Source organism: Letharia lupina (assembly GCF_014066315.1).
Source record: "Letharia lupina isolate WasteWater1 chromosome Unknown contig_10, whole genome shotgun sequence".
Taxonomy (NCBI): Eukaryota; Fungi; Ascomycota; class Lecanoromycetes; order Lecanorales; family Parmeliaceae; genus Letharia; species Letharia lupina.
Window position 1 is genome coordinate 728363 of NW_023502979.1, and position 25159 is coordinate 753521.

General features: G+C 50.0%; 10 protein-coding genes across 10 annotated transcripts; 7 read left to right on the forward strand and 3 right to left on the reverse strand.

The window, feature by feature from the left end:
* Positions 1 to 961: 961 nt before the first annotated feature.
* HO133_000222 (uncharacterized protein) lies at positions 962 to 2427 on the reverse strand (the record flags this gene model as incomplete). The annotated part of the gene is made up of 4 exons (XM_037291162.1): positions 962 to 1412; positions 1465 to 2147; positions 2194 to 2243; positions 2307 to 2427. The coding sequence occupies 4 exons, from the start codon at positions 2425 to 2427 to the stop codon at positions 962 to 964; spliced, it is 1305 nt and encodes a 434-aa protein (XP_037152597.1).
* A 793-nt stretch (positions 2428 to 3220) lies between these two features.
* HO133_000223 (uncharacterized protein) lies at positions 3221 to 5514 on the forward strand (the record flags this gene model as incomplete). The annotated part of the gene is made up of 6 exons (XM_037291163.1): positions 3221 to 3423; positions 3498 to 4516; positions 4569 to 4697; positions 4749 to 4846; positions 4895 to 5061; positions 5121 to 5514. 6 exons carry the CDS (start codon positions 3221 to 3223, stop codon positions 5512 to 5514), a joined length of 2010 nt encoding a protein of 669 aa, XP_037152598.1.
* A 411-nt stretch (positions 5515 to 5925) lies between these two features.
* HO133_000224 (uncharacterized protein) lies at positions 5926 to 7077 on the forward strand (the record flags this gene model as incomplete). Its single annotated transcript, XM_037291164.1, has 3 exons — positions 5926 to 5994; positions 6049 to 6109; positions 6158 to 7077. The coding sequence occupies 3 exons, from the start codon at positions 5926 to 5928 to the stop codon at positions 7075 to 7077; spliced, it is 1050 nt and encodes a 349-aa protein (XP_037152599.1).
* A 2766-nt stretch (positions 7078 to 9843) lies between these two features.
* On the forward strand, positions 9844 to 10900 carry HO133_000225 (uncharacterized protein; the record flags this gene model as incomplete). The annotated part of the gene is made up of 2 exons (XM_037291165.1): positions 9844 to 9984; positions 10385 to 10900. The coding sequence occupies 2 exons, from the start codon at positions 9844 to 9846 to the stop codon at positions 10898 to 10900; spliced, it is 657 nt and encodes a 218-aa protein (XP_037152600.1).
* A 790-nt stretch (positions 10901 to 11690) lies between these two features.
* On the reverse strand, positions 11691 to 12437 carry HO133_000226 (uncharacterized protein; the record flags this gene model as incomplete). Its single annotated transcript, XM_037291166.1, has 3 exons — positions 11691 to 12065; positions 12116 to 12348; positions 12404 to 12437. 3 exons carry the CDS (start codon positions 12435 to 12437, stop codon positions 11691 to 11693), a joined length of 642 nt encoding a protein of 213 aa, XP_037152601.1.
* Positions 12438 to 13370: 933 nt separating this feature from the next.
* On the forward strand, positions 13371 to 14200 carry HO133_000227 (uncharacterized protein; the record flags this gene model as incomplete). The annotated part of the gene is made up of 3 exons (XM_037291167.1): positions 13371 to 13782; positions 13833 to 14079; positions 14137 to 14200. The coding sequence occupies 3 exons, from the start codon at positions 13371 to 13373 to the stop codon at positions 14198 to 14200; spliced, it is 723 nt and encodes a 240-aa protein (XP_037152602.1).
* Positions 14201 to 16976: 2776 nt separating this feature from the next.
* HO133_000228 (uncharacterized protein) lies at positions 16977 to 18395 on the forward strand (the record flags this gene model as incomplete). The annotated part of the gene is made up of 5 exons (XM_037291168.1): positions 16977 to 17147; positions 17203 to 17307; positions 17357 to 17581; positions 17633 to 17775; positions 17828 to 18395. 5 exons carry the CDS (start codon positions 16977 to 16979, stop codon positions 18393 to 18395), a joined length of 1212 nt encoding a protein of 403 aa, XP_037152603.1.
* Positions 18396 to 19455: 1060 nt separating this feature from the next.
* HO133_000229 (uncharacterized protein) lies at positions 19456 to 21699 on the forward strand (the record flags this gene model as incomplete). Its single annotated transcript, XM_037291169.1, has 10 exons — positions 19456 to 19593; positions 19650 to 19720; positions 19771 to 19794; positions 19850 to 19939; positions 20000 to 20016; positions 20147 to 20212; positions 20317 to 20697; positions 20744 to 20763; positions 20814 to 21143; positions 21421 to 21699. The coding sequence occupies 10 exons, from the start codon at positions 19456 to 19458 to the stop codon at positions 21697 to 21699; spliced, it is 1416 nt and encodes a 471-aa protein (XP_037152604.1).
* Positions 21700 to 22507: 808 nt separating this feature from the next.
* Positions 22508 to 22923, forward strand: HO133_000230 (uncharacterized protein; the record flags this gene model as incomplete). The annotated part of the gene is made up of 2 exons (XM_037291170.1): positions 22508 to 22616; positions 22748 to 22923. 2 exons carry the CDS (start codon positions 22508 to 22510, stop codon positions 22921 to 22923), a joined length of 285 nt encoding a protein of 94 aa, XP_037152605.1.
* Positions 22924 to 23255: 332 nt separating this feature from the next.
* Positions 23256 to 24023, reverse strand: HO133_000231 (uncharacterized protein; the record flags this gene model as incomplete). Its single annotated transcript, XM_037291171.1, has 4 exons — positions 23256 to 23343; positions 23406 to 23698; positions 23754 to 23815; positions 23996 to 24023. 4 exons carry the CDS (start codon positions 24021 to 24023, stop codon positions 23256 to 23258), a joined length of 471 nt encoding a protein of 156 aa, XP_037152606.1.
* Positions 24024 to 25159: the final 1136 nt, after the last annotated feature.

Here is a 25159-nt window from a genome sequence, read left to right on the forward strand (position 1 = left end):
ATCGAGCGGTTTCACCGGGTGGTTTCCTTTTCGATGATAGACGTCAAAGGCGATTACATTAGTTGCTTCATTTGATTTCTAGAGCTAGAGCTAGAGGAGGGTTTTGCATAGACGGCAAGTTTTTGGTAGGGTGTGACAAGAAAGGTATTAGAAGTACCAATCACAGTCAATGCAAAGCGTTTATAAACATCCTCTATGTCCTGTAACCACCGTGAAGAAGATCTTGGTCTGGAAAAATAAACATGTGAGCAAGTCTCACTCGTCATCGCAGATTTTGGGTTGGAGATTTAGACAGGCTCGAGACACTGGCGGCATAGAATCGCACTTGAAACGGGTACAAATCCTCAAGAACGTCAGTATCACCGAGCAAATCTCTGAATTGTTTGATACTGTTCCTGGAGCAGGTCCGATCATGATTGGAACTCAGTCCGGGTTGATGCCCAAAATGGACCTCAGAATGATGGGGTTCGGCACCGCAGAGTGTCACTTTTCTTTTGACAGCTTGCCTGCTACTTTATGCAACATCTTCTCTCGGGCAAAGTTTATTTTCTGTAATGACTGTAACTTTTGTATCTAATCTCCCCTTATCAACTATTCCACCCATGATCGTCTGTGCGTCACCCCTTTGTGACACCAATCGTCCGTCAGCTAGCATAGCGAGTGTTCTCTTTAGTGTCCAGTCGATCTAGACCTAGGGTTCATTGTCTCATTTCTCGTCCCTCTCTGCCCCAACGGTTAGCTCCATGATGACATTTTTGGACAGCAGTGACCATTCACGTACCTTCTGATCCTCGAACGGCTCTTTCTTGCTTCACAATCGGGCTCGAACACCCGTGAGCTCATTCGCCTGCACGCTTCCCCCATCCACGGCCTCTGTAGGGCCGCCGCGAAGACCCGTCAAATGTTCCTCCGATGAGACATCTGGACCAGCATCCTCGCTTTCTGCGAGGTATCTAAAGCGTCAATCATCGTAGAATTCATCCTCGGAATCGACCTCAGCCAATTGCTCAAAGTTGAGCTTATATCTCAACATGGCACCAATGCCACCAAAGCCTTTGACGAACTGGTTGCCCTCGCTCGAACGATCCGAGACGAATTCGAGGGTCGCGCCGAAGTCTTTGTAGCTCTCGGCGAGCCATTCGAGGAAAGAGCCTTGGTCGACGAGTTCCATTTCCTGCCCCGTCTCTTTGTCCATAAACATCTCGCGGTTGGCTTCTTGACCTTTGTTGGTGTGAAGGATGACTTCGGAGCCGGTTGAGGACTTCAATACCCAGCGGGTGATCTCCAAATTCTCAAAAACGATCAGGGTCTCGCAGGCACTAGCCTCCATAGCTTTGAGCGTGTCTTCCACGCCGTAACATACCTTGCCACTGTCAAGGCTAATCTCGTCGAAGTATTTCCCGATGAGCTTCCTGAGAGCCGGTCAGTTTACACCTAAAGAAGGAGTAGAAGGCTTTTTCTGACTTCTCCTGTATAAATTTGACATTGCTGAGGGTTTCAGCCGCGAGCTCAATGGCTTGATTGAAGCCATTCTCGCCGCCGTAGGAGACGTCGACTACTTTGATCACCTTGGATTGCAGGCGGTTGTCGAACATGTCGGATTGGTTTAAATCGTTTTTGAAGTCAGCAGATCCTGCGAGGATCAGGCCGGCGACGTTCACTTTGTCCTGGGTAATGAAGTTTTGCACAGCAAGTTCGGCCACCTTCCGCACGTAGTTGTGGCGTTTCTCTTCTCTCAAACGGGCGAACCGAAGGGCGGATTGACCACCTCGGCCGTGCTTCTTGGGAAGGTCGACGGAGAATTTGTGGATCACGTCTCTGGTGTTACCGCTGAGCGTACCGAAAAGAGCGCCGTTTCCGTCCATGATGATGAAGCCGAATTTCTGGTCGGATTCAAGTAGCTCGCTTAGCGCTTCGGTGTGGAACTTGTTGTCACACAGATATAGGGAGGTATTGATCGGTTTGAAGGGCTCAAAGTCGATGTTGATTTTCCGTTCTTTCCCTTCTGAGGTTATGATTTCACCGCAGTAGACGACAAGACCGTTGGGAGGTACTTTGTTGTAGAGCTTGAGACGCTGCTGAGTGGATGTGATGGCTGACAGGACCGACAATCGGTTGACTCGGGATTTAATGTTGGATGCAGTGCCCTAGATTTATGAGGAATGTGTCTGCAGAGACATTTTCGGAACGTACGAATTCTTCAGCCAACATCCTCGCTGCTCGTGAGACCTGGTCCTTCGGCGCTGTACCACGAAGGCTATCAGCGCAGACTCTTATACGTTCCAACATCGGGGAAGTAGACTCACGGATAATGAGCGATATCATAGAGGTTCCGTTGCCGCGTGCTTGTTCCAGGCGTTTGATGAGTTTCTTCACTTTCCAAATTTCAATGTTCTTCTCGGCCTCGTTGGCCTGTGGGGCGCTCATTGTGAGCGAGGGTGGAGAGTATCGTCACTCAAGTAGCAGGTGTTGATCCGGCTATGGTGTCCTTTCTAGAGTCTCCTGAGTCTTCGTGAGGATTTTCGTATTCTGTTGTTGTAGCTAAATCTTGAAGGGGGATTTTTCCTAGAATTTTTGACGGATTGGCGGTCAGGCTTGGCAGGGCTGAATTCATTCATTAATCATTTCCGAGTCATCATTGCTCACTTTTCTCCCCATTGCTTTGGCAAACTGGTTTAAATTCATCACAATTCTTATATTCATACACAACATCATCCAACATGTGACGTTGTACTGGATATTCAAGTCTGGTAGAGTCAGATCGACTTGAGCCATTCCCCGCGCACAGCCAAACGGCGCTTGATTGGCCAGGAGCTTATCGGTCTTTTCTGGACCCCTCAATCGACTTTCTTAGAGCATCTGCCCTCACCCTGGTCTGCAGATACTTTCCATACACTCACCTTTTTTTGCTTTTTTATGTACCATGATACGTTTCTCCTTGCCACTACTCTCCTATGAAAGTTCCTCTCTGTTCTTGCCTCTCGTTTTGATCCTGCCTTCTTTACATAATTTTGGGTGAAATCCAGCGTTGCGTGACCTCGCACTGTCTCAATACACCTGCGCCAAGACGAGCCCCGCAACAAAAAGGACTGCCACAGATCTCTAGAAGCTGTCTCCTGGTCTCTTGACTTTCCCGGCTCGAGATTCGTCAAGTGCTCTCATCTTTTAGACTCGCGAGCGTCTGCCATGAAGGGTCTATCATTTCTAAGGTGGTAATGTAATGCTAGGTCCAAAGGCGAAGAACCCCTTCAATTGGGAAGACTACGAACGTGGGAGATCGTCGAGCGTTGGCTCCGAGGGCTCCCTGGGTAGCCATGTGCAATTCGACGCTCCCTCACCTACACCTACATCTGGACGACTCAACATCTCTCAAAGGAATGGTGGCGACCGCGAATCCGATGGTGACTATGTGCGGCGTCGAAGGTACGCTCGTTGTGTTTTCTCTCCAAGTATTTAGGTACGACGGGATCGCTGACCCTATTCTATTTTATTTGCAGATCTTCCCTTTCCATGCGAATCAATACTTTGGCTCAGGTTGGAGGCGTCAACAGCTTGGAAAACTTTGCCCGCTCGTGGTCTCGCGCTGCAGGCTTCGTTGAGATACCCCCTCGGAGGCCTTCCTTTGTCATAGAAGAGCGAAGAGATGATGATTTGGAAAGGTCTCGAAGATCGGATGTACAGCCCTCGTCTGGAGAGGCAAGGTCATTGCTGAGACAGCAGTTGGAACGGGAGGGAACTTCTTCCGAGGCAGTCCTCGACGAAGCACCCACTCCACATCGGGAGGATGAAGAAGCACCACCGCAGCTAGAAGTGGCTAAGTCGACGCCAGATGGGGCTGGCGACATCCTCGACCGGGCGCCACATCTGGCCTCACCCTTTGCCTCCAGCTACGGTGGTGTATATGGATCGCTGTCTTCACGAGCCAATGCTTCATCATTGCGCCATGCTGGGGAATTGTACCACGAGCAGCAGGTTAAGGGTCGTCAAGAGCCGGACATGGAACAAGAGCCACTATTAGTTCAAGTAATCGAACAGAAAGACGGCAAAAGAATCCAGGTCGTTGTTGGCCGGTCGACCCTTCCTCAAACTGTGTTTAACTCTGTCAATGTCTTGATAGGTGTTGGCCTTCTCAGTCTACCCCTCGGGCTCAAATATTCTGGTTGGCTGGTAGGCATGATATTCTTATTGCTCGCTGCAATCATCACCAGATATACCGCTGGAGTCCTTGCGAAATGTCTGGATGTGAACACCTCGCTAAAAGGATTTGCCGATATCGCCTACCAGGCTTTCGGTGAAAGAGCTCGGGTAGCTACAGCATTCCTTTTTACAATCGAACTTCTCGCAGCATGCGTAGCTCTCGCAGTGCTCTTTGCTGATAGTTTGGATGCCTTGGTTCCTGGTTGGGGTCTAATCGAGTGGAAGCTTCTCTGTGGGCTTATCCTCATACCACTATGTTTTGTTCCACTTCGCTACCTTAGCGTCACAAGTGTTCTTGGGATCATTAGCTGTATTGGAAGTAAGTCAATGGCTCGGAAAAAGCTTATGAGAAAAAGCTGACCATGTTGTAGTTGTCATCCTGATTTTCGTTGATGGTGCTTTGAAAGCTCATTCACCGGGCTCGCTGCGAGACCCTGCTCTGACATCCTTGTTTCCACAACGATGGTCAACATTGCCATTGAGTTTTGGCCTGCTGATGTGTAAGTTGCCTCCGCGTCACGGGTCTTGCAATCCCGGCTGACGTGCTCAAGCTCCGTGGGGTGGACACAGCGTCTTTCCCAACATCTACAGAGATATGCGGCATCCACTAAAGTATACAAGAGCTATAAATTACACCTACTTTTTTACAGTAGGTAAGTCGTTCATACTGTGGTGGAAATTATTGACCACTAGACAGTATCTTCTCGACGCCCTCATTGCAGTTGCAGGATTTTTGATGTTTGGTCAAAAGGTCCATGATGAGGTAACGTCAAATGTACTTATGAGCAAAGGGTATCCGCACGCAATCTCCGTTTGCATCGTTGTTTTCATAGCTATCATCCCCCTTACCAAGATACCTCTCAAGTGAGCGAATGCCCACGGGAAAAGCTCTGTCTCGGTACTTGTGCTAAAAATGATCCTAGTGCTCGTCCCATCTACAACATAATCGAAAAATTAGTCGGCCTCGACCCTCAAGAAATGCCACGGGCGTCCGGCCTTCTTGGACTCTCAGGCTACACCCGCGGTTTCCTCAAATTTGCGATCCGAGTCTTTACTATCGCCGTCATTATACTAATTGCTATTCTTGTACCATCGTTCGACACGATCATGGCTCTCATGGGTTCAGCGATGGCGTTTAGTATATGCATTATTCTACCATTAGCATTTCATCTCAAGTTGTTTGGGAAGGACTTGGGGAAGAAGGAGAAAGTACTGAATTGGTTCTTGATTGTTGTTTGCTCGGTTATGGCTGTCATTGGGACTGTATGGGTGTTTCTGCCGAAGCAGATGAGGGAGCGTATGGATGGCATTACATAGCATTATTGATAGCTAAGATCGAAGTACAAAAGTATAAGCATTACCCACAGATGAGGATGAGAGTAGCCAATGACATCCTCGATCAGGCGTTGCCCACACTTATCTTATCTTAGCTCCATCTCGAAGCTGGTGGGACTGTCCCCATGATGCCCTCCCTCGGTGCCTTCTTCACCGAGGATTGAATGGCACGTCATGGATTAACCAATCTCTGCTGCTTAATCTTCCCTGTTGAAACCATGCACTGCTGCTGGTGTCACCATAGTGTATGTGGCTGGCTGCATGGGTCAAGGAGCACCAAGTCCAGGCCTCAACCACCTCATCAGACATTGAGTAGTTCTGTGCCTTCTAGTAAGCAAACGTGAAACAACGAGACAAGGCTTGCCAAAAAGTATAAGCTAGCCTTTACTGAGAATGACGGACATCAATGCATCCAAGACGGTGATCGCGTATCTAGGGCCGCCCTCTTCCTACACTCATCAGGTACAACCTGCTACCTGTCCAGCAGCTCTACCAAAATAAGCTTACATCCAACAGGCAGCTGTTGATTCTTTCGAAAAGAATTACTACGAGCTTGAAGCTCAAGGATCTATAGCAGGTAATATACCCAATACAGATGGTCTTTCCTTAACTCATAAGCTGTCAGATGTCTTCCACGCCGTTCAAGATTCGTCTGCTACTTTCGGCGTTGTCCCATTCGAGAACTCGTCCAATGGCCCCGTCGTATTTACATTGGATCTCCTCATTGACCGCGCAGAAGAATTCCCTGAAATCCATGTCTGCGGCGAGGCCTACATGGATGTTCAGCATTGCCTTCTTGGCAGCGTCCCGACGAATCCCGCACATGAGAATAGAGATACACTGTCTCCTCACTCGTCAGGCTGCGCAACGCCTACGAGAACCAAGCCGAACCCTCGGGAGCCCCGTTCGAAGCCTATGACTAGTCTTAAACACATTCAACGTGTCTATAGTCATCCGCAAGCATTTGGCCAGTGTGAGGCGTTCTTATCTACCTATCTCAAAGGTGTTGAGCGCCGTGAGGTATCCTCCACTTCTCATGCTGCTTCAATAGTCGCAAAGGGCTCCGAGGAGGATTTACCGTCTGGCGGCGCAGCAGCCATCTCAAGTGCCCTCGCTGCCAATGTCCACGGCCTGAATGTCATGGCCACGGGCATCCAAGACGCCGAAGATAACTCCACCAGATTCCTCATCATACAGAAAGGTCCGGTCAACCTCGAATACCAAGGACTACTTCCCCCAAAGCTTTTTGCAGAGACCGGCACAGAGACCAAGCGTAAAGCGCTCATTGCATCCAGCATCAATCATGAGACGCAGGGAGCTTTGGCAAATGCTTTGCTGGTCTTCAGGAATCATGGGCTTAATGTTACAAGCATCAATAGCAGACCGAGTAGGATCCGGCCTTGGCACTATATCTTTTTGGTAGAAGTCGGAGGAAGGAAGGAACTGGAGGATCCAGATCTCGTTCGTATGGCGTTGGAGGAGTTGGATACCACTACGGAAGAAAATAAATGGCTTGGATGTTGGGTCGACAGATCAGCGCGGTGAGAGACTGAAGGACGATCTGAAGCCCGTAAGTGGGCTCTGGCGGGGAAGAGCGCCGTAAAGTAAGGATTCAAGGACCTGAAATCACGTCTTTCAACATAGCCTCGCATTCAATGGAAGCTTCGCTCCTAATATATGTTGCATCTCATTCATGGATACCTGACCCCCATGGATTGTACGGTTATCCATGGGGAGTATACGTCCCAACGGGGGTCGTATCGCCCATCTCATGTGCAAATATCCATCAATCGCATATACCTTTCCATGAACTCCGCCGTCGCCTATGGATCCCATGCTGTCACCATGGCAGTCCAGCACTACTTGAGGCTATATCTACTTGATCTCTTTCCTCTGTGTCTGTGACCTACCTAGTCAGCCTCTTTCGGCCTCTATCTGTGACCGAGCCATTAGTCCTCGGGCTGTACTGTGGCCGAGTTATTTCAGTGACCGAACGACCTCTTTCAGACTGTATCGTCATCAAGTTGAGACTGCAGATCCTGGCGGAATTATTCCAATAACCGAATGATTTCTCGGCCTCTACTTGTAACCGAGGTCAGGCCTTTCAACTGGGGGTTACAACAGTCCAAACATCTCGTCAATGGTCATAAGGACTCAACGGGATTATAGAGTCTATATCCAAGTGGATGAGGATACCAAGTGACAGCAACGTGATGCTGAAGGACGATAGGCCGACGGCAAGGGCAGTGATTTGGTTGATGAGGGGAGCAAGGGTGGTAGCACGGGAGGTAGCAAAGTGGGTAAAAAGAAGTCGATGAAGTAGCAATAGTAGCAATCGATTTTGTACCCCATGGACAAGATGTTTTAGTCTATCCATGGGTAACGGCGAGGTCCATGGGAAGGTACATGCGACTGATGGGTAGTTGCCCATGAGATGGGCGATACGCCCCCATGAGGAAGTGTACTCCCCATGGATAACCGTACTATCCATAGGTGAGACATATCATCCATGGAGAAGTATATACCACCAGTGACTGCAACATATAGGCACAACTTTGTTCTCAATTCGTACTGCTTTAGTGAAGTCCCGAGTATCGACCGATGTCTCCCCGAGTTTTAGCGTGTGCATAAAACATTGGGATTCTTGGCGCTGAGGAAATCGCACACACATCTATTAATTAATCTACCTTTCAGCTCTTATAGAACCACCACTATATAATTTAAGGATAGATTTTCTACATCAAAGGTACGCAGTTTTATCTATCTTGTTATTTATCATCGAAAATTAGACCTCTAAGTTTTAGATCTCTTTTAATCATTAGAGAGCTTAGTAAAGAATCTGAAAATAGCTGAGATTAAACGCTATTTAAGAACTTCTATCTGAAATAATTTATAGTATAGATAAATATAAGTCTTTTGAATATAGAGATTATATTATTAAAATACGTGGCTATATCTCTATGATGGCTTAAAGGCGGTTTAATAGACGTACATGCGATTTTCTTAGCGTCAAGTATTCCAAGATCTTGTGCGCACGCTAATTTTTGCCGGCTCTCTGTGCACGACGTCACCCGTCACCTAAGGCACTCTTCATTCTTTCCCAACCAACGCACAATGTCTAACCTTTGGTACCAAGCCGCCTTCATTCTTGGAATCATAATGCTACGGTTCTTGATACAATGGTACAACAATTCTCAGCCCAAGGTGGTAGCCCCTGGCAAGAAGTCAAAATGAAGCTCTGGGTGCATCGTCATTGCTTGGTTGGGAGGCAAACCTGAGGGGAGAGTGACAGACATGGGGGTCTTGTTTCAAAGGATCTGCGGTTAAGAGTCAGGAGAAAAGGATATTGGCCTGTGATGTTGCAGGGGGTCATGTTCAACATCCAGAGTGCTGCTTGGTGGTTATTCTCCGAGGAACCTTTATCGTTCAGGACAATGAATGGCGAACGCTGCAGGGAAATGCAAGGAGAGGATACCATGACTTGCAGAGGATGACTTCGTTTGGAGACACCAGCAGTATGGGCGACTGGCCAGGGGCAGCGTTGATGAGGCCAGAGCAGTGCGGAGAATACAGATGATGCATTCCCATGTGGGTTCAAGAAATGCCAGACCTGAGGCTGTAACGATGGCTTATGACAAGCTCAACGAGCATCACGCTGCCAATGATTCGGGGACTATCGATGTGGGCTAGGATGTTTGGATTGTGAAGAAGAGGGGCCACATGTTCTTGGTCTGGACCAGGCGCCTGGACAGGGTCTTCAAGCAAGGTTTCTGACAGTGGAAGATCAAGTCATTAAGTTGACCATACTGCCTGATTGTGCTGTATCAGTATGGGGAATGGCCAGTGCCAAAACCGGCTGTTTGTGTGTTGGGAAAGGGAATGTGGCCAAAACATGGGTGCCAACTTTGTGTGAATAACCTCAACACAAAGGATGAACCTTGGTATGGCCGTCAGTCTGTGTCATTTTGGTGCTGGCCACAACACTGTTTGTTCGGCATTGCACTGCAACTGATTCATTGCAAAGCTCTTTCTGGCTGAGCAAACCAGACCAGTAGTCACAGACTGTACATCTCTTCAGGGGTTATTAGTCGCTTTACCTACAAGATGCCCGCTGTTGTCAGTGCCACGGAGATTACGTTACTGGACCATCTATACAACACATACATACAATCCAAAGCCGGCACAACAGAAATTTTTGACTTGGCTTGTGGACAGAGCTGAAGCTTCTGGCCACCAGTTAGCATCCAAAGCAATATCACAGTGATATCACAGCGGGCAAAGGCCCCTCGCCTCAAGGGAAATGCCAGAAACATGCAGAAGATGGCAGCCGGGCCTACCCTTGAGAGGTATGCTTTGGTGACCGATGAAATTCTGCCGCTTGCAAAGAAGCTTGTGTCTAAGGGCAAAGCAAATGTGCAAATACCCCAAGCGGTATTACACCTGATTCAGAAGGTTATAGAAGCAAGACGGTGGTGCACAATCTTTGCAGATATTTTGCTGGCTAGTAGCTGAATCGGAATTGTGTACAATTTGTCGTCCCAATCTTGTGCCCATTGTTGGGGCACCTCACAATTGATACCCGAATTTCTCTACGATAGTCATAAGTATCATAAAGCTGGCACAACCAAGTTCCTGACATGGCTAGTGGAGAATGTTTTTTCAACCAGCTCGTCTTGCTGGGCAGCCAACCCCAGAAACACAACCTGATGAGCTGCGTCTGAAGGGAAAGGCAAGGCGAGCGGCCAAGGACCAGTTGAGTATGTGAACACACATTGTGGCGCTTACACATGGGCTTGGCTGACAATGATAAGGTGCGGTGCAGGTCCCTCGCTTAGCGCTCGGGACTCCTTAGAAAAGTATTGCCATAAGAAAAGAGTGTGCTGTCTGGTTTGAGGCGCAAGCAAAAGAAAACACGATGATGTGGCAAGGTGTCCAAACCCATTCTCACTTCGTCAGTGTGCTCGCCGGAACTCTAGAAATACTTACACCACACATCTCACCAACGAAGACAGGCCAGGCCGGACCCAACGACCCTGACAAAAACAAGAGCGCAAAGCCTACCTGGGTCCACAGCAACAGGTTCGCCAACCGCGAGATGGAAGACCTTGGAATACAAGAATCAACAAACGCCTTGGACAAGAAAGCCAAAACCCTCACTAACGCGCCAGCACTAGCTCAAGAATCCGGTAAAACCGTCTATGAAGTTAAAACCTCGAATGAAGACGTGATTTATGCGGTCTATTGCATGCTCGAGGATCAGGATCGGATTCAAGATAATATCTGCCAATTGTGGCAGGATTATTTCACAGGGCATGTCAGTCTGATCACCGCTTATGCCACCAGCAATACTGTTATAGAAGTGGTGTGACGGCTAGAGATGGAATTCTTCAATGCTCTTCCTGCCTTCTCTAATAGGGAAGAAGTCACGAAGACCCTACATCCTTCTCGTGCCCCTTCGGCCCTTCGGGCACACTAGATGCCGCCGATGATATTACCTCCACGCTCAATCTGCGACTCTTTCGCAGTCTCCTTTATCAATCTCTCCAATAGTGGTGCACCAAAGGATGCCATCCAAAGCGTGGTGTCTGAGACCCGCGACTCGACCGGTCAGAGCTCTTTGAGAATGAGGTAGCAAGGCGCAAACTTGTCCGTGAAGTCCTGATCGAGTACCTGCCACAGGTCTTCGGTCAACTACCGAAAGAAGGCGCCTTGACGATGGGTCTTCGCAATTTGTACGAAACTACAAAGGGGGAGGAGACGCCCCTGGAGCTTGGCGCAAGCTCCCAAAAAACCCAGATTGAAAGTGAAAGTAAGAAATTCAACTAAATCCTTCTCTGACTCCCAGAAACTCGTGCTATAGTATGCTTCAGTCCCATTGAGGCTTGCTATCCCTGGTGCAAGACGGCCCGACCACTCAACATACTATGTGTGCTCTACGTGTGTGTGACATGTGTTTTATTCCTGGATGGGACAATTTATGAACATAATGAACATGTATCGGGACTTCGCCGCTGTCATTCTCGCTAGAAAGCGTACGACTATCGTTTCCTGGCTAAACAACCTCCCGGGCTACTGTCACTTGACATAATCCGAACAGCAACACTGAGCTCATCAATCCTTCGGACCTGGCTTGACCCGTCATAGGGCGCGACAAAATTTCAGGGATCGACCGGGAGCCAGTCATCCCCCTTTCCGAAGTACTTTCTCACGGCTGGGAGGTATGGAGAATCGTTCGGACAGTACTTGAACCTGCCCATCTGCGATGGAAGTTTATCTTCGACCACAAAATCGCCGTATCGGTAGCATGAATGGTGGGTTCTTGCCCACGATTCCAATTTGCCCCAGTCTCTGCACTGGCGACTCTGGCCGATACCGTTCGCGGAAACCATGGATCGCGTCGTGTAGAGCGGCGTATCGTCAGCACGACACATGATATCGCCACGAAGCCAGTCTAAACAATGATTGGAGTGCTCGAAAGAATGACTCTGCGGAAGGCCGTCACGATATTCCCTAAGGGTGAGATGTAATTGCGCCTTTTGGTGAATTGTTAGTACTGAGCTATGCACGCGTGGATTGAGCGTACAAGGCAGTGAATCCCGTGGTATCCATTCAACAGATAAATTCGTTTGCTGCTGTCCCACGGAAAAACATTCTCACTTGGTGGCAGACCTTCCCTTGCCGCCCACTCTCGGTCCACGGCAACTATGCCGTCGTCTGCGCTAAGGGCTTTCCAACGCTCGTCTGTAAGAGTCATGTTGTCGCTCGAATACTCGGTTACTTCTTGCCACGTAAGAGTAGTATCGACTTCTAGGTTTGCTGACCAGGAGAGTCAGAACGACGAAATGTGAACGGACGGAATTGAGCAACGGACCATATCTTGATCGATCATGATAGGACACAGCCATAAATGGTGTATGGCGAGGAAAGAACAGGATGGCGTTCAAAAGCACAGACAGAGCCAAAAGAGCAGAAGAAATGAATGCGTATCGCTTGTAAAATAGTGGTTGATGTTGAGCTTTCTGTGCCAGACCGTGGTCTGATCCGGAGTACTCGTCTTCGCCTTCCAACAGACGACAATGATCTTCTTTGCAAGCCATCAAGGGAAGACAATGGAGAGTAAGATGATTGAAGAAGACGAGATTTACGGCATTGCTTTGTAAATCTGAATGAAAGGAGGCCCTTCGTCGAAGAGAGAAAATCGCATCCACTCCACTGTAACAGTCATACAAGGTGATCGGAGATGGACGACTCTATTTCTGTGTGGGATCGTCGGTCGATTTGCAAGGCGAATAGTTCGCTTCTGTTGCCCCTATCAATCGCAATTTATTGAAAGTCAGATGTGGAAGGCTGTGTTCCCCTTGCATGCTCGGTGCGCAGCTGACAAGTATCGGGTCTTGCTTTGCTACTGGATTTGATTCGATTTGATTTGCGCGGAAATTTCATCGGGGATGCCTTTTGTTTACATTGGCATATGATTGGCACAGGAGCACATGCATCAGATCAAGGCGACCGGTGAATTGTGGGGTCCGCATGCCTTCGTCCGTCCCACGAGGCCCACTTTTTCAAACGAAACGCTTATGCATGCCGTGCATTTAGGATGCAACCTCATCAATACACGTAAATTACAATTCATTTCATCGATTTGCGCTTCGGTCCTATGACGCCAGAGCACGCTCTAAGTCTTCAAACCGGGCAACTCACTTCCTTGACGGGAGGGATGAGAAATATCGCCTGCAGCACCAATCAGCTCTATTTTCCCTCCTTTGGCCTGCCTAGCAAAGCTGCTCTCTATATTCACTCCCTCCAATTCAGGTCTATCTCGACTGTTACACCACACGATGCCGCTCCAGCTCGCAGAAGTCACATCTGACTCTGATTTCGATATCATAATCCCCCTTCTGTGGCTCTCCTACGAGAGCCCTCGCATTCCATTCCTCCCTCTCCTTTTTCCAGTTGAGGACGAAAGCGCCGAGGCGCGTGAAAAAGCTGTTCAACGCACAAAGGAAATAATGATACACATGCATCATGCCGACCCCAGTAGCCATTGGTTTAAAGTGACGGATACCGACACAGACACAATAATTGCCGGAGCACGCTGGCACGTTCACGAAGTCGATCCGTATTCAAGCGCGCCCGAGAAACCATTTGTCGTCACCTCATGGCCGGAAGGAGACCGTCGAAAATTTGCAACCATGAACATAGGGCAGGTCATACTTCCTCGGATGAAGAGATACAGGAGACCCCACCTCAGTAAATGCACAACCTTCCACCTGCGAATAGTGGCTGACCTGGAGTCAAAGATCTCCAAGTATGTTTCACTCATCCTGATCACCGACGTCGTGGAGCTGGCGGTTTGATCATGAACTGGGGCGTCAGCAAAGCGGACGACCTAGGGGTGCAGTCCTTCATCGAAGCAACAGAGGTAGGAAAAGAGTTGTACGAGAAGTACGGATTCGTCTTGGTCAGTATTGACACCGTGGACACGAACATCCCGGATCCAAGTGAAGACTGGAAAGACATGGAGAGGCGGTTCAAGGCGAATCCATGGTGGGTTGGTTTTCGAGCCCAAAGGGATAACTGACGAGCACTGACCTTCTTCCATAGGTACTGCATGTGGAGACCTGTCAAAGGGAATTACGAAAAAGGGAAGACGAACCTTCCGTGGTAAAGGCAATGACGCTTGTAGTGTCTCTAAGCACGCGTTGAGCGATTTACGTGTATTCGAGCACGATTGCACAACAAACGTAACACGGTCTCTAGCGAAGATTTCGCCCCAATGAATGGAGCTCGTTCAAGATTTACCACATTCGTGACTGTCATCCTTGCCCAAGGCGTAAACAGTGAAGCCCCGCACGATTCCAACCTAACGTACAAGTGTAAGGAGCGAAAAGACGCCCACATCCTCCACCTCGCGACCTCTGCGCCAAACCCGTTCGCGATCCGCCCCGTGACACGGTCCGACACCCACCGCATCCTCAGGCGATACCATCTCGCGACGGTCGTGAGCGATTTCAGATCAAGACCCCGGGGTCAGCCGGGACCCCGTCCGTGTCGGAGTCCCGTCTGCCGAACCACCCCAACCCTTCCCCCCCGGGTCCGCCCGCCGCCCTTTCGATCCCCACCGACACATCCTCCGGTGTCGCGTCCGCGCGCGACACGGGCTCCGTTCGCCGGTCGGGGCCGTGCGGCCGGGCTCCGGCGGGGGCTCCGAGACCGAGGGCGGGGAGGGCAAGGGCGGCTCCGAGGACGTAGATGGCGAGGTGCATCTCGGACGGAGGCTGTCTTTGTTGCTGGTCTGTTTCGCTCACGATTGTTGAAAATGGGTGATTCGAGGATCGCGATACCGGTTCGCTGGACTTGGTGTGGGAAATGTGACGGGGTGTTCGGCGGGTGGAGGAGGAGGTGAGGTGAGGTGAGATGAGACGACTGCGTTTGGGCCTTTGTGAAATCCACGATCTCAGACCGTCCAGATGACTTTATATACACCCGTGTGCCCTGGCGATCCCCCGACCGAGATGCCGGAACCCACACAATTATGCAGGCGATGGCCGTTTGATTGGCTCAGAGAATGTCCATCATCCCCATCGAAGATCGTCGCCCGTGATGGGGGAGTGGAACCCCTGCTTACTCGGATGGGGGGTTTTGGGCACCGCGGCACGGCTTTGGGGAGGGATCAACGCGAGGGCTAAGGTAGGCGGGAGTGGGGTGGGTTGTTAGCTAAGGTGTCGCTGTGGTGGGAGTAGAGTTTCTTTCGTGTGCTGCTGACCGTTCGGAGCTGCCTCATGAGCCGGCCCCTAGCGTTAGCGTGGTCAAAGGGACTGCATCCCCACCTGATAGAGGACTAGATACCACAGATGATTAAACGTTAAATGGACGAAAGTCAATCCCCTTATTGTGGCGATTCTACCGGTGCTAGGGTTATGGAAATAGATTATCGATTTGTCGAGATACATACTGTAGGATATCAGTGATTGAAGATTGTTGAGAGCCACCAGGAGCGGCTTTTAGCTGTTGAACTACCGGGTTAATTGGCATATAAGATACTACCATATAGCCGAAGCGTCCATCTGATCATCGTTTGGAACCGTATTTTATATGTAAAGGGGCCTTATAACACTATGGTATCGTATGGCCTAAGACGCTAGTCAATAATCTTACTAAGCTCACTATCGCCAATTAGAGAGCTCGGAGAGACGCCCTTATTAGACGGGAAAATACCTCTGTACGGGGGATGGTACCTGATTTGGGGGCGTAGTGAACCGCAAATGGCCTGTACCTACTCCGACTACTCATTATTCTACTTGCCTTGCTACTGTGAGGGTTTACTTAATGGATACTCCTGGTTTTACCCTGGGGGCCTAGTACGATTAAGTACCATTACTCAGTAGGCTACTAGGACCCATATCTTACAGTCTAATTATGGCCTACGTCTGAAAACCGTTATTTTGAACGGTATCTTATATGCAAAGGGGCCTTATAACGATGTGGTCTTTTATATGACAATTAACCCGGTACGACTCTTTCATCTCTCATATCTGAAGGCAATATCATCTAATCCATAAAAACCCTTATGACAATACAACCGCAGTAACGAGAAGATCAACGTTCATATAATTAATTTTTGTATATATCTGTAATATTCAATAGGTACAATACTCTATCAGTTGGGGGTTGCGATATGAATGCCAAGAAGCCGCACTGCATCTTCGAGCACCGCTACTGTAACAGGAGCACTCTCATTCTTACCCGCAAGCCGTACCCGTTCCGGACTTAGCGCCGCACGCCCGCATATGCATATGCATGCACTCTGGACAGCCAGCATTGAAACGCGCCGATTGGCCTTCGGCACAGGCCGGGGGGTGGAAAAAACCCATCGGAATTCCTTACCGTAATGCGTGTATTTAAAGATAGGCTTCGTTCGTTACACCGAGCGAGGCTATCTTTGACCCGATCCAATCGTGACGATTCCTTATCATCCGAGGCCCGAGAGTCACATCAGCTGAACGGGGCGAAGAAGAAGATGACTCCTTCGTACCTAGGTATGTCAGACGCTGGGATTCCTTCTGCTGCCTCGGGGCGTGGTGCATGCGTGTCAACGTTTTGTGCCGTCGGGACACAGGACTGGTTCGATGACGCGGGATAGCCTCGACTTCGTTGAGAGGTGGACCTGCTGATCGAGAAAGGAGTGTAGGGTTTGCCCACTCCTGAGTGGCTGAGCTGCATTATCCAGAAAAACGAAGAGATAGCCTTGGAGCTCCGCACACTCTGTCTTAAGGAAGGCTTGGCTCATGATTGTCTTGTGAATCTACCTGGATTTTGGCTTTTGGTTTGGACCCCATACGCTTGGCCCGTATATCTACCTAAATGTGTCATTTCACTTTCGTCCTGCTGGCTTCTGATTTTCACCAACGGTGTTGCGGAGAACGCTCGCAGAACGCGAAATCATGTCCGCTGCCATCCCGTCAGACAGCTACGACAGCTACGGCCGAATCGTCAATGTGATCTCATGGATACTCTTGTGTGTAATGGTGCTTACGGTGGGAACTCGAGCTGCGACGAAGTGGACCTTGATCCGTCGGCTCGAAGGAGATGACGTTCTCGCCCTCATTGCTTTCGTGAGCCCTCTGCGGTTGGGAGGAAATCGGTCATTGTACTAAGCCAGCCCTCTAGACATTCAGTATCGGACAAACAGTGGCATTGTCAGAAGCGATTTCGAATGGGCTTGGAGAGCATCTTGGCGCACTCAGCCCGTCGCAAGTCAGAAATTTCCAGCAGGTATGTCATTTCAAAAGAGAATGCTGTGTGTTGCAGCTGATCCTAGCAGTCAGTCTACGCTGCAGATTTGTTGTACATCGTTGTCTTATGGTCGGCGAAAACGTCTGTACTCTTGCTGGTGAGGCAGATTACTCCAGTCGCATTGCACAAAAGGATTACACTTTACGTGGGTTGTGGACTGGCCTTGTGGGCAGCAGTTGCAATTCTCGCAGCGGCTGTGCAATGTCACACACCGCACGTGTGGCAGTTTCTTGACAATCAATGCTTCGATCGTGTGAGACCCATCTGTATGGTTATAGCTTTCTTCGTGCTGACAAGGACAAAGTATGCATTCTGGATTTACATTGGTATTTCCAGCATCGTCGGTGATACTGTTCTGATAATAATACCTATCGCCATTTTCTGGAACGTCCAGATCGACCGAAGGAGAAAGGCGACTGTATGCGGTTGCTTTGCTTCTCGGATTCTGTAAGCCTGCCGGATCCGCAAGACAAGCCTGTGCCGCCTAACCTCTTCATAGGGTGATCATAGCCACAGGACTACAGCTGGGCTTCAGCGGGCGAGCGCACGGCTCAACGGACCTAACACTCGATCTGTGGCCTCCCGCTCTATGTACTCAGTTCGTCCAGAATCTGAGCATCATGACGGCCTGCGTTCCGTACCTCAAGCCTTTCTACCTCGGACTTGAATCAGGTATGATTCGGACTGATGACCTTCGAAGGCACGGTCTGATCGGAACCTACGGATATGGAGATGACGAATCGGCAAAAGTCTCCAGCAGACGCGGTCCCCCGAACACTGTGGGTTCGGCAAAGAGTACGACTTCCCACGAACTCCGCAGTTTAGATGTCGAGACCGCGGCCAGAAGCGCTCAGCTCAACCCAAACAACCTGGTAGCCGTCGAAGCCAGCAATGGTGTCAAGGCCGCGGATTGGGACCAAGAAAGCCAGACCAGTCAGTCTAGGATCATCAAGCAGACCAGAACGTGGGGTGTCGATTTCGAGAGCCAAGACTCCAACCCCGAAGGGTTACCGGTGCCAGCCTGGACGCAAGGGACCTGGGGGAAATCTTCGTATCAAGCGTCGTAAGGCTTTTCACACTTGGGGGCCCACCTTACGGGGCAAAGATTAGAAGGGGGGGGCCCTGGTCATCAGTGGTCTTACCCCGCCAAAAGTGTATCAACCAGGCTGTGCAACTGTCACCGTTGACCCGGCAAGTCGTCCTTGGGGATTATGTAGATAAGATTTCCTGTAATGTTTTAAATACTTATCTAAAACTATAAAAAGGATTTGAGTTCGAGACGCGAGGCTGTATGTAGATCAGCCATGTCCCGGGCGATAGTTGCCATGTACTATAGGTAAGGTTTGGCATCCTCCAACCAAACCGTCCCAGTCCACCTCGTCCAGCACAGCATGCAGTACGGGACGAGGATGCGAAACTCTATTTAAGCGAACAAGACGCGCACTACTGCACCGTTACCGTGCCGATCGTCCTGACACCGTTCTTTTCAAGGTGCACCGGGGTTACATTGCATACATGCTGCACGCGACACTACACTACACTACACTACACGACACGGGGGCTGTCTGTTGGGAAATTCGCCGGGTCCGTCATCCCATGCCCCCCTTTTTCCTTTTTCCTTTTTCCACATCTTTGCTCCACCGACCGAGGCTGTGACCACGATCATCCATGCATGCACGCACGCACAGGAATGGCACGGAGCTGAAGGTGGTAGGATCATGTGGTGTGGCCGCTAGTGTGGGGGGGGGGATGTCAGACGTTGCGGACCGTCTTGGGGCTCGAAAGGGATTGGCTCCTCCTTCTCGGATCGATCCACGGTGCGCGATTGCGTCGCTCACCCACATGGCGGCGCTCCTTCGGCGATGTTTGCCTTTCCCGGTCGAATCGCGATGGCGCAACCTCGCTTTCGAACCGTTACAGGGCTCGTAGGGTTCTTGACGGATTCGGGAGCCCACGATCGTTGCACCTGTCCCGCCGCGACATTATACTACACCCCTTTTCCCCGATCCTTTTTTTTTTTTTCTTTCTTTCTTTTTTTCTTTCCAGCCGTGTTCTCCCTCTGCTTGGAAATTCTCGTTCGTTTTTCCATGCGATTGTGCGATTCGGTCTGGTTTGCGGAAAGATACCATGGCGAAAGACTCGCTGGAAACGTCCGACCAGTTCAAGATGGTGGAGATCCGAGACGATCGGCAAACTCGGCAGCAAAAGTCCGTCGAACAAGATCGCGAGGATCTAGCCCGCATGGGCAAAAAACAGGTGTTGAAAGTGCGTCCCAAGTGTCCGAGAGTGACGCATGTACATTCAAAGCTGAACCGCTGTAGAGGCAATTTGGCCTAATGTCCATGCTTGGCTTCGGCTGCATAGTACTGAGTACTTGGGAAGGCGTATTAGCGTGAGGCAAACCCCTGGTCGAACTCGACAGCCCAAGCTGAAAGACCATAGCTTGTTCGTTGTGGGATTTACCAAGTAAGAAGCGAAATCGAGCAACAGGAGACGGAGTGGACGCTGAGTACTTCCTTAGCGGAGGCCCAGCAGGGCTAGTATACGGATATCTTCTTACATGGATCGGCACGCTTTCAATATTCATCACCTTGTCAGAGCTGGCATCTATGTAAGTTTCAGATAGGAATGTGTGACGGCAGCATCGGTAGCTGACTGCCTCGAATCTTAGGGCGCCAACAAGTGGAGGTATGTGACTAATCACCCATCCCATATCTTGACAAAGGTGTTCGTCTTCGTCTCAAAAATGATCAAGCAAACGAAGAGCCAGACCAAGGATTCGGAGAAAGGTGCAAAGTGGGGTCCTGACTCAACCTAGGTCAATACTATTGGTGTGCAATGCTCGGACCTCCTCAATACGGCAAGGTTCTCAGCTATATCACCGGTGCGTCAGCGTTTCCGTTGTCTCAAATTTCTCGATGTCGTCTGTCTCCTAGTCTTCGCCAAGTCTTTATGGAAGGGAAGCGTTACAATACTGATAAATGACAGGCTGGTTGACTGTTTTCGGTTGGCAGGCTAGTGTCATCTCGGCTTCATACCTTACTGGAACAATGATCCAGGGGCTTCTCATTCTGAACTATGCAGATTATGACCCGAAGCCATGGCAAGCAATGCTTCTGATGTGGGCTTGTCTTCTGGTTGCCGTCCTCCTGAACACGCTTGTCAGCAACTTCTTGCCCAAGATCGAAGGCGCCATTCTCATATTTCATGTGGTTGGATTCTTTGCAATCTTGATTCCCTTGGTTTACCTTGCTCCGGGGCATGGACCGGCTTCTGAGGTTTTCACCACGTTTCTGAATGAAGGCGGCTGGGGTACTCAGGGGCTGTCATTCTGGCTTGGAGTCAGTAGCACAGTCTTTGCGTTCCTTGGTAAGTCCTGCTAAGTCACCTATCATCAAGGCTAATCATGGCCCAGGTGCGGATAGTGTTGTCCACGTAGGTTTTGTAACCCTTTTTGGTATCGACTCTATTGATCGAAGCCATAGATGTCCGAAGAAATTCAAGGCGCATCTGTCAACGTGCCACGGGCGATCATTGGAAGTATCGCTATCAATGGCGCCCTTGGCTTCGGTATGCTCCTAGCTGTGCTGTTTACCCTCGGAGATGTGAAGGCTGTCCTTGGAACGGATTATATCTATCCCTTCATTCAGATTTTCCTCCAGAGCAATAACTCGTCCGGCGGAACTACGGCCATGACGGCAGTTATTCTCGCATTGACTTTCCTCTCGACCATTGGACTCGTAGCAACCTCATCGCGAATGACGTGGTCCTTTGCGCGAGACCGCGGCCTTCCTGGGTGGAGATATCTTAGCAAGGTAAGCTGGTCGACGAGATGTCTCCAAACAGTCTCAGATCTCAAAGAGCTGACTTTCGATTTTGATCAATTCCAAAACTTCCATACCAGTCGTTGCAATCCTTGTAACAACATTCATCTCCGTCCTCTTGGACCTGATCGAACTTGGATCTGCTACCGTCTTGAACATCCTCATTTCTCTTGCTATCAACAGTTTCTACGCCTCTTACCTTATATCGGCGGCGCTACTCCTTTGGCGCCGTTGCAGTGGGCATGTGAAAGCTCATGGCGCTGCCCAGAATCCACTGCCGAGCACCGAGGGTTCCCCGGAGCTGGCGTGGGGGCCATGGAGGGTTCCGGGGTTTCTGGGAGTCGTCAACAATGCTTATGCATGCATCTGGATGGTGATAATACTGTTCTTCAGCAGTTGGCCCAAGACAACCCCCACAACCGCCTCGACTATGAATTATAGCATTTTCATCACGCTTTTCGTGGCCATCGTCAGCGGGGTATATTATGTTGTGTGGGGAAGGAAGACGTATACAGGCCCGGTGGTCGAACTGGCCTTGCCAAAATAGATCCCATGTGTCATAGATGTCTTAGACCATTTGACATTCGGAAAGGAAATGTGCTCAGCGAAGTATACGCATAAAGAATGTATATACATCTCCGTCAAGAGCCGGAAAATCTCTCGCGTCAAAAGCGTCAAAGACCTGGAAGAAATAAATTCCACTCCAAGGACCGAAGCTAAACTTCCCGCCACTTAAAATCAGATATTTGCTACCACCTACCCTGGAAATAAAAGAGAGAGAAATTGAGGTTGACGATAGTAACATACCTACTGGTAACGATACACCGCAAAAAATCGGCGACGGCGCTAACGATATCGTGATGAACGTAAAGACTGTCATTCACATGCAGATGGGTTGATGATCGATTCCACAGATATTCGTGATTGCGCGAATACTTACGGTGGACGTTGATTGTAAACAGATAGAATAGGAGAGGGGAGAGAGGATGATCACTCCTACGAATCTTCTTAAAAAGGCGGAAGATCGTGGCATAGCGCTCTCTTTTACACCCGAGGTGGCAGCTACATGGAAGGTCACGTAGACAACTGATGCCGTGCGAGAGACCGCGCTTCTAGGTATCGGATCTGGGAGGTTAGTGGGCAAGATGGATGAGACGAGTGAGGGTAGAGTAGATTGGGCGCTAAAGCGGCAGCCTCGGGTGACCCTGAACATACTTAAGTAGCCGACCTCCAAGCCAATTACCAATATCTCCCAACAATCGACACCGATCCCTCCCAGTCATCGCCACCGCGACAAGACCGCGAACGGGGCGTAAAACATCCCCAACCGGATTGACCACCGGGAAAGCGCGACAATGGACCAACGCCAAGCGCAAGTCGACATCGACAGACTCTCCGACCGCGACAAGCGCGACCTGCAGCAATCCATCAACAACGAGATGCAAAAAGCCAAGATCCAAGAATGTGCGGCCCGCCAGTCTCCCCCTCCTTCCCCCCACTCACTCGCGCGTCTTTGACCTTCCCCCCCCATTCCCCTTCTGCCTCCTCCGCCCACCGCCCCCCTGCCCAAAAGCGCTGACGAACGACCCGTCCAGCCGTGCACGAACTCACCGACATCTGCTGGACGAAGTGCGTCACGGGGGCCATCTCGTCGAGCGGGCTGGACCGGAAGGAGGAGCCCTGCGTGCGGAATTGCGTGGAGAGGTTCTTGGACGCGAATGAGGCTGTGCTGAAGCATTTGAGCGTTATGCGAGGGCAGGGGGGGGTGTGAGGAGGGGGGGTGGACGGTGGGCAGTTGGTTGGACCTCTGTGGATTTCTACGAGTTGGGGATCGGTGATCGGGGCGGGATATACGGAAGGATGAGTGGGGATAGAGGTGGTATGGATGGATTTTTTGTACGATGGGCGTTGCAATCTCCGATCTGTACGGGGCGTTGGGGAGCATGGGAGAGTCTCCTCTTCTTCGTGAAGTATCAAATGGGCTGGTATCAATCATGGTGGATCTGGAGAAGTCGAGACCGGGCGAATCGTGAAAAGCTGTGGGATGTTTCGACTGCATGAGCCTAGCTAACTCCGTCGTCTTTGCCACATCACTTCCGAGGTCTAGACAATGTTGAGCTTCGTCGCCGCAATATCCAGAGCATCCACATCCGGTGTCAACCTCGCATAGGCCTTCTTCGATCCATCAGGCCTGTATTATGTTATTAGCTAATCTCTTCTCTCTGCCATAACCTTCTGTTCCTCCAGACATACCTGACCAATGTATTAATCTTCACGCAATCCACATCATACAGCTTCTTCAAAGCCTCCTTGATCTGCCTCTTGTTCGCCTTGACATCGCAAATAAACACCAGCGTATTGTTCTCCTCGATTTTCTTCATCGCGCTTTCGGTATTCAGAGGGTTGATGATGACTTTGTGGTGATCCAAGCGAGCCTCATGCGGGACGGATTTGCGCGGGTATTTGGGCGAGCGGGAGAGTTGGAGCGTCTTGGGTCGGTGGAAGGAGGTTGTGAGGCGGACTTTGCGGGCTTTCTTCGAGTGGGCCTGGAAATGTAGGGATTAGAGGAGTGTAGAGGAGGTTGGGGGGGGGTGGGCGTACGCCTTTCAGGGCAGATTTCGCGGCCAGACTGGCTTTGGCATTGTGCTTGCCGCCGATGGGCGCTGTAGATGATCGAGTCAGCATATGCACTTATGGTCCCGTACTTCGTCCAGATGTCCAGAGTCGAAAGCTCGCAGGAGCTTCGTGCTGCTGGCATGTTCCCACTTGCTCCCAACGAAAAGCGGTAACAGTAGGCATCTTCTGAGTATCTGTGTGATACAGGAACGGAGGGATGTACTGACCCTTCTTGCTGGCTGCTTTTGGCGCCATTACTGTTATTGTGATGTGTCGGCGTCCCGTTTTCAATACAAGTATGAGTTCAGGAAATTCAAAGCCAAGCCTTCTTTGTGGGCTGCGCTAGCGAAGCGCTAGAGCCGAGGTTTCGTCGCTAAAATCTACCGCTGTTACGGATGGAGTACTCTACAGAATGCTTTTCGTGAAAAGATATTATAAATGTCTGATGATAGGGCTCATGTGGCAAAAGAAGAACTGTTACGCCTCGAAGACGATGGAATTTTTGACGCTACGCAAACGTTATACTTCGTCATGCTACAATGCTCTCTCAGCAATCAGCGATGCTTTAGAGCGGTACTGGGATAAATCAAATTTGAAGAGATGTGGAGTTCTCGGCAATCCACAATACGAGATTCTCCTTTGGCAACCTTGATACCTTGAGCCCTGGAAACCAAGGGAGTGGTGGGACCAAAGCTCTGATAAATGGAAATGACGGCCGTGCCCTTTGGTTGTTGCTATGGGCCACTATATTCTTTCCTGGGTTGGAAGGAACGGTAAGAACAATCCAGGATGGAGGGAGACTTCACCTATGTGAAGAGCAACCGTAGAAGATGGTGTCCAGTATGCTAGTCTTGATCTTCGAGTGGTCGGGCCAAGGCTTTTTCAGAAGCCGCGGTCAACGTTTCTTCGAAACCATTGATACATATGTGGAAATCCGCCGGATGGTACAAAGATCGCATTCAATCTGAGGAAGAGAACCCTCTTCCCTTGATATCTACAAACGATCTTTTACTCATCACTGCTAAGTTATCAGTGGCTCTTCCTCGTACCAGCCCCGTTGATGAGGGACAACAAAAATTGGCATTTTCCTTGAGGTTCCCTCCGAATGATCGAGGTCAGATCCATAGGCTGGCAAAGAAGAGCACCGAGGACATTCAGACGTTGTCGGAGAATTCACTACTAGAATTCTTCGCTTTCGCTCGCCTTGGAAAGCTGTAATACTCGGCTGCTGGCGGTCAGTACTAATTAGGGGATCAATTGACCGTCAACGACGGTGTCGGTCTTAGCGTACTCTGACTCGCTTCTTATCGCTTTCAATTGGCTGGGTCTAGCGAGACGCCTATGAGGCTTGGCTTGATATGGCAGGTAGGCATTGAACGTATGAAAATCTT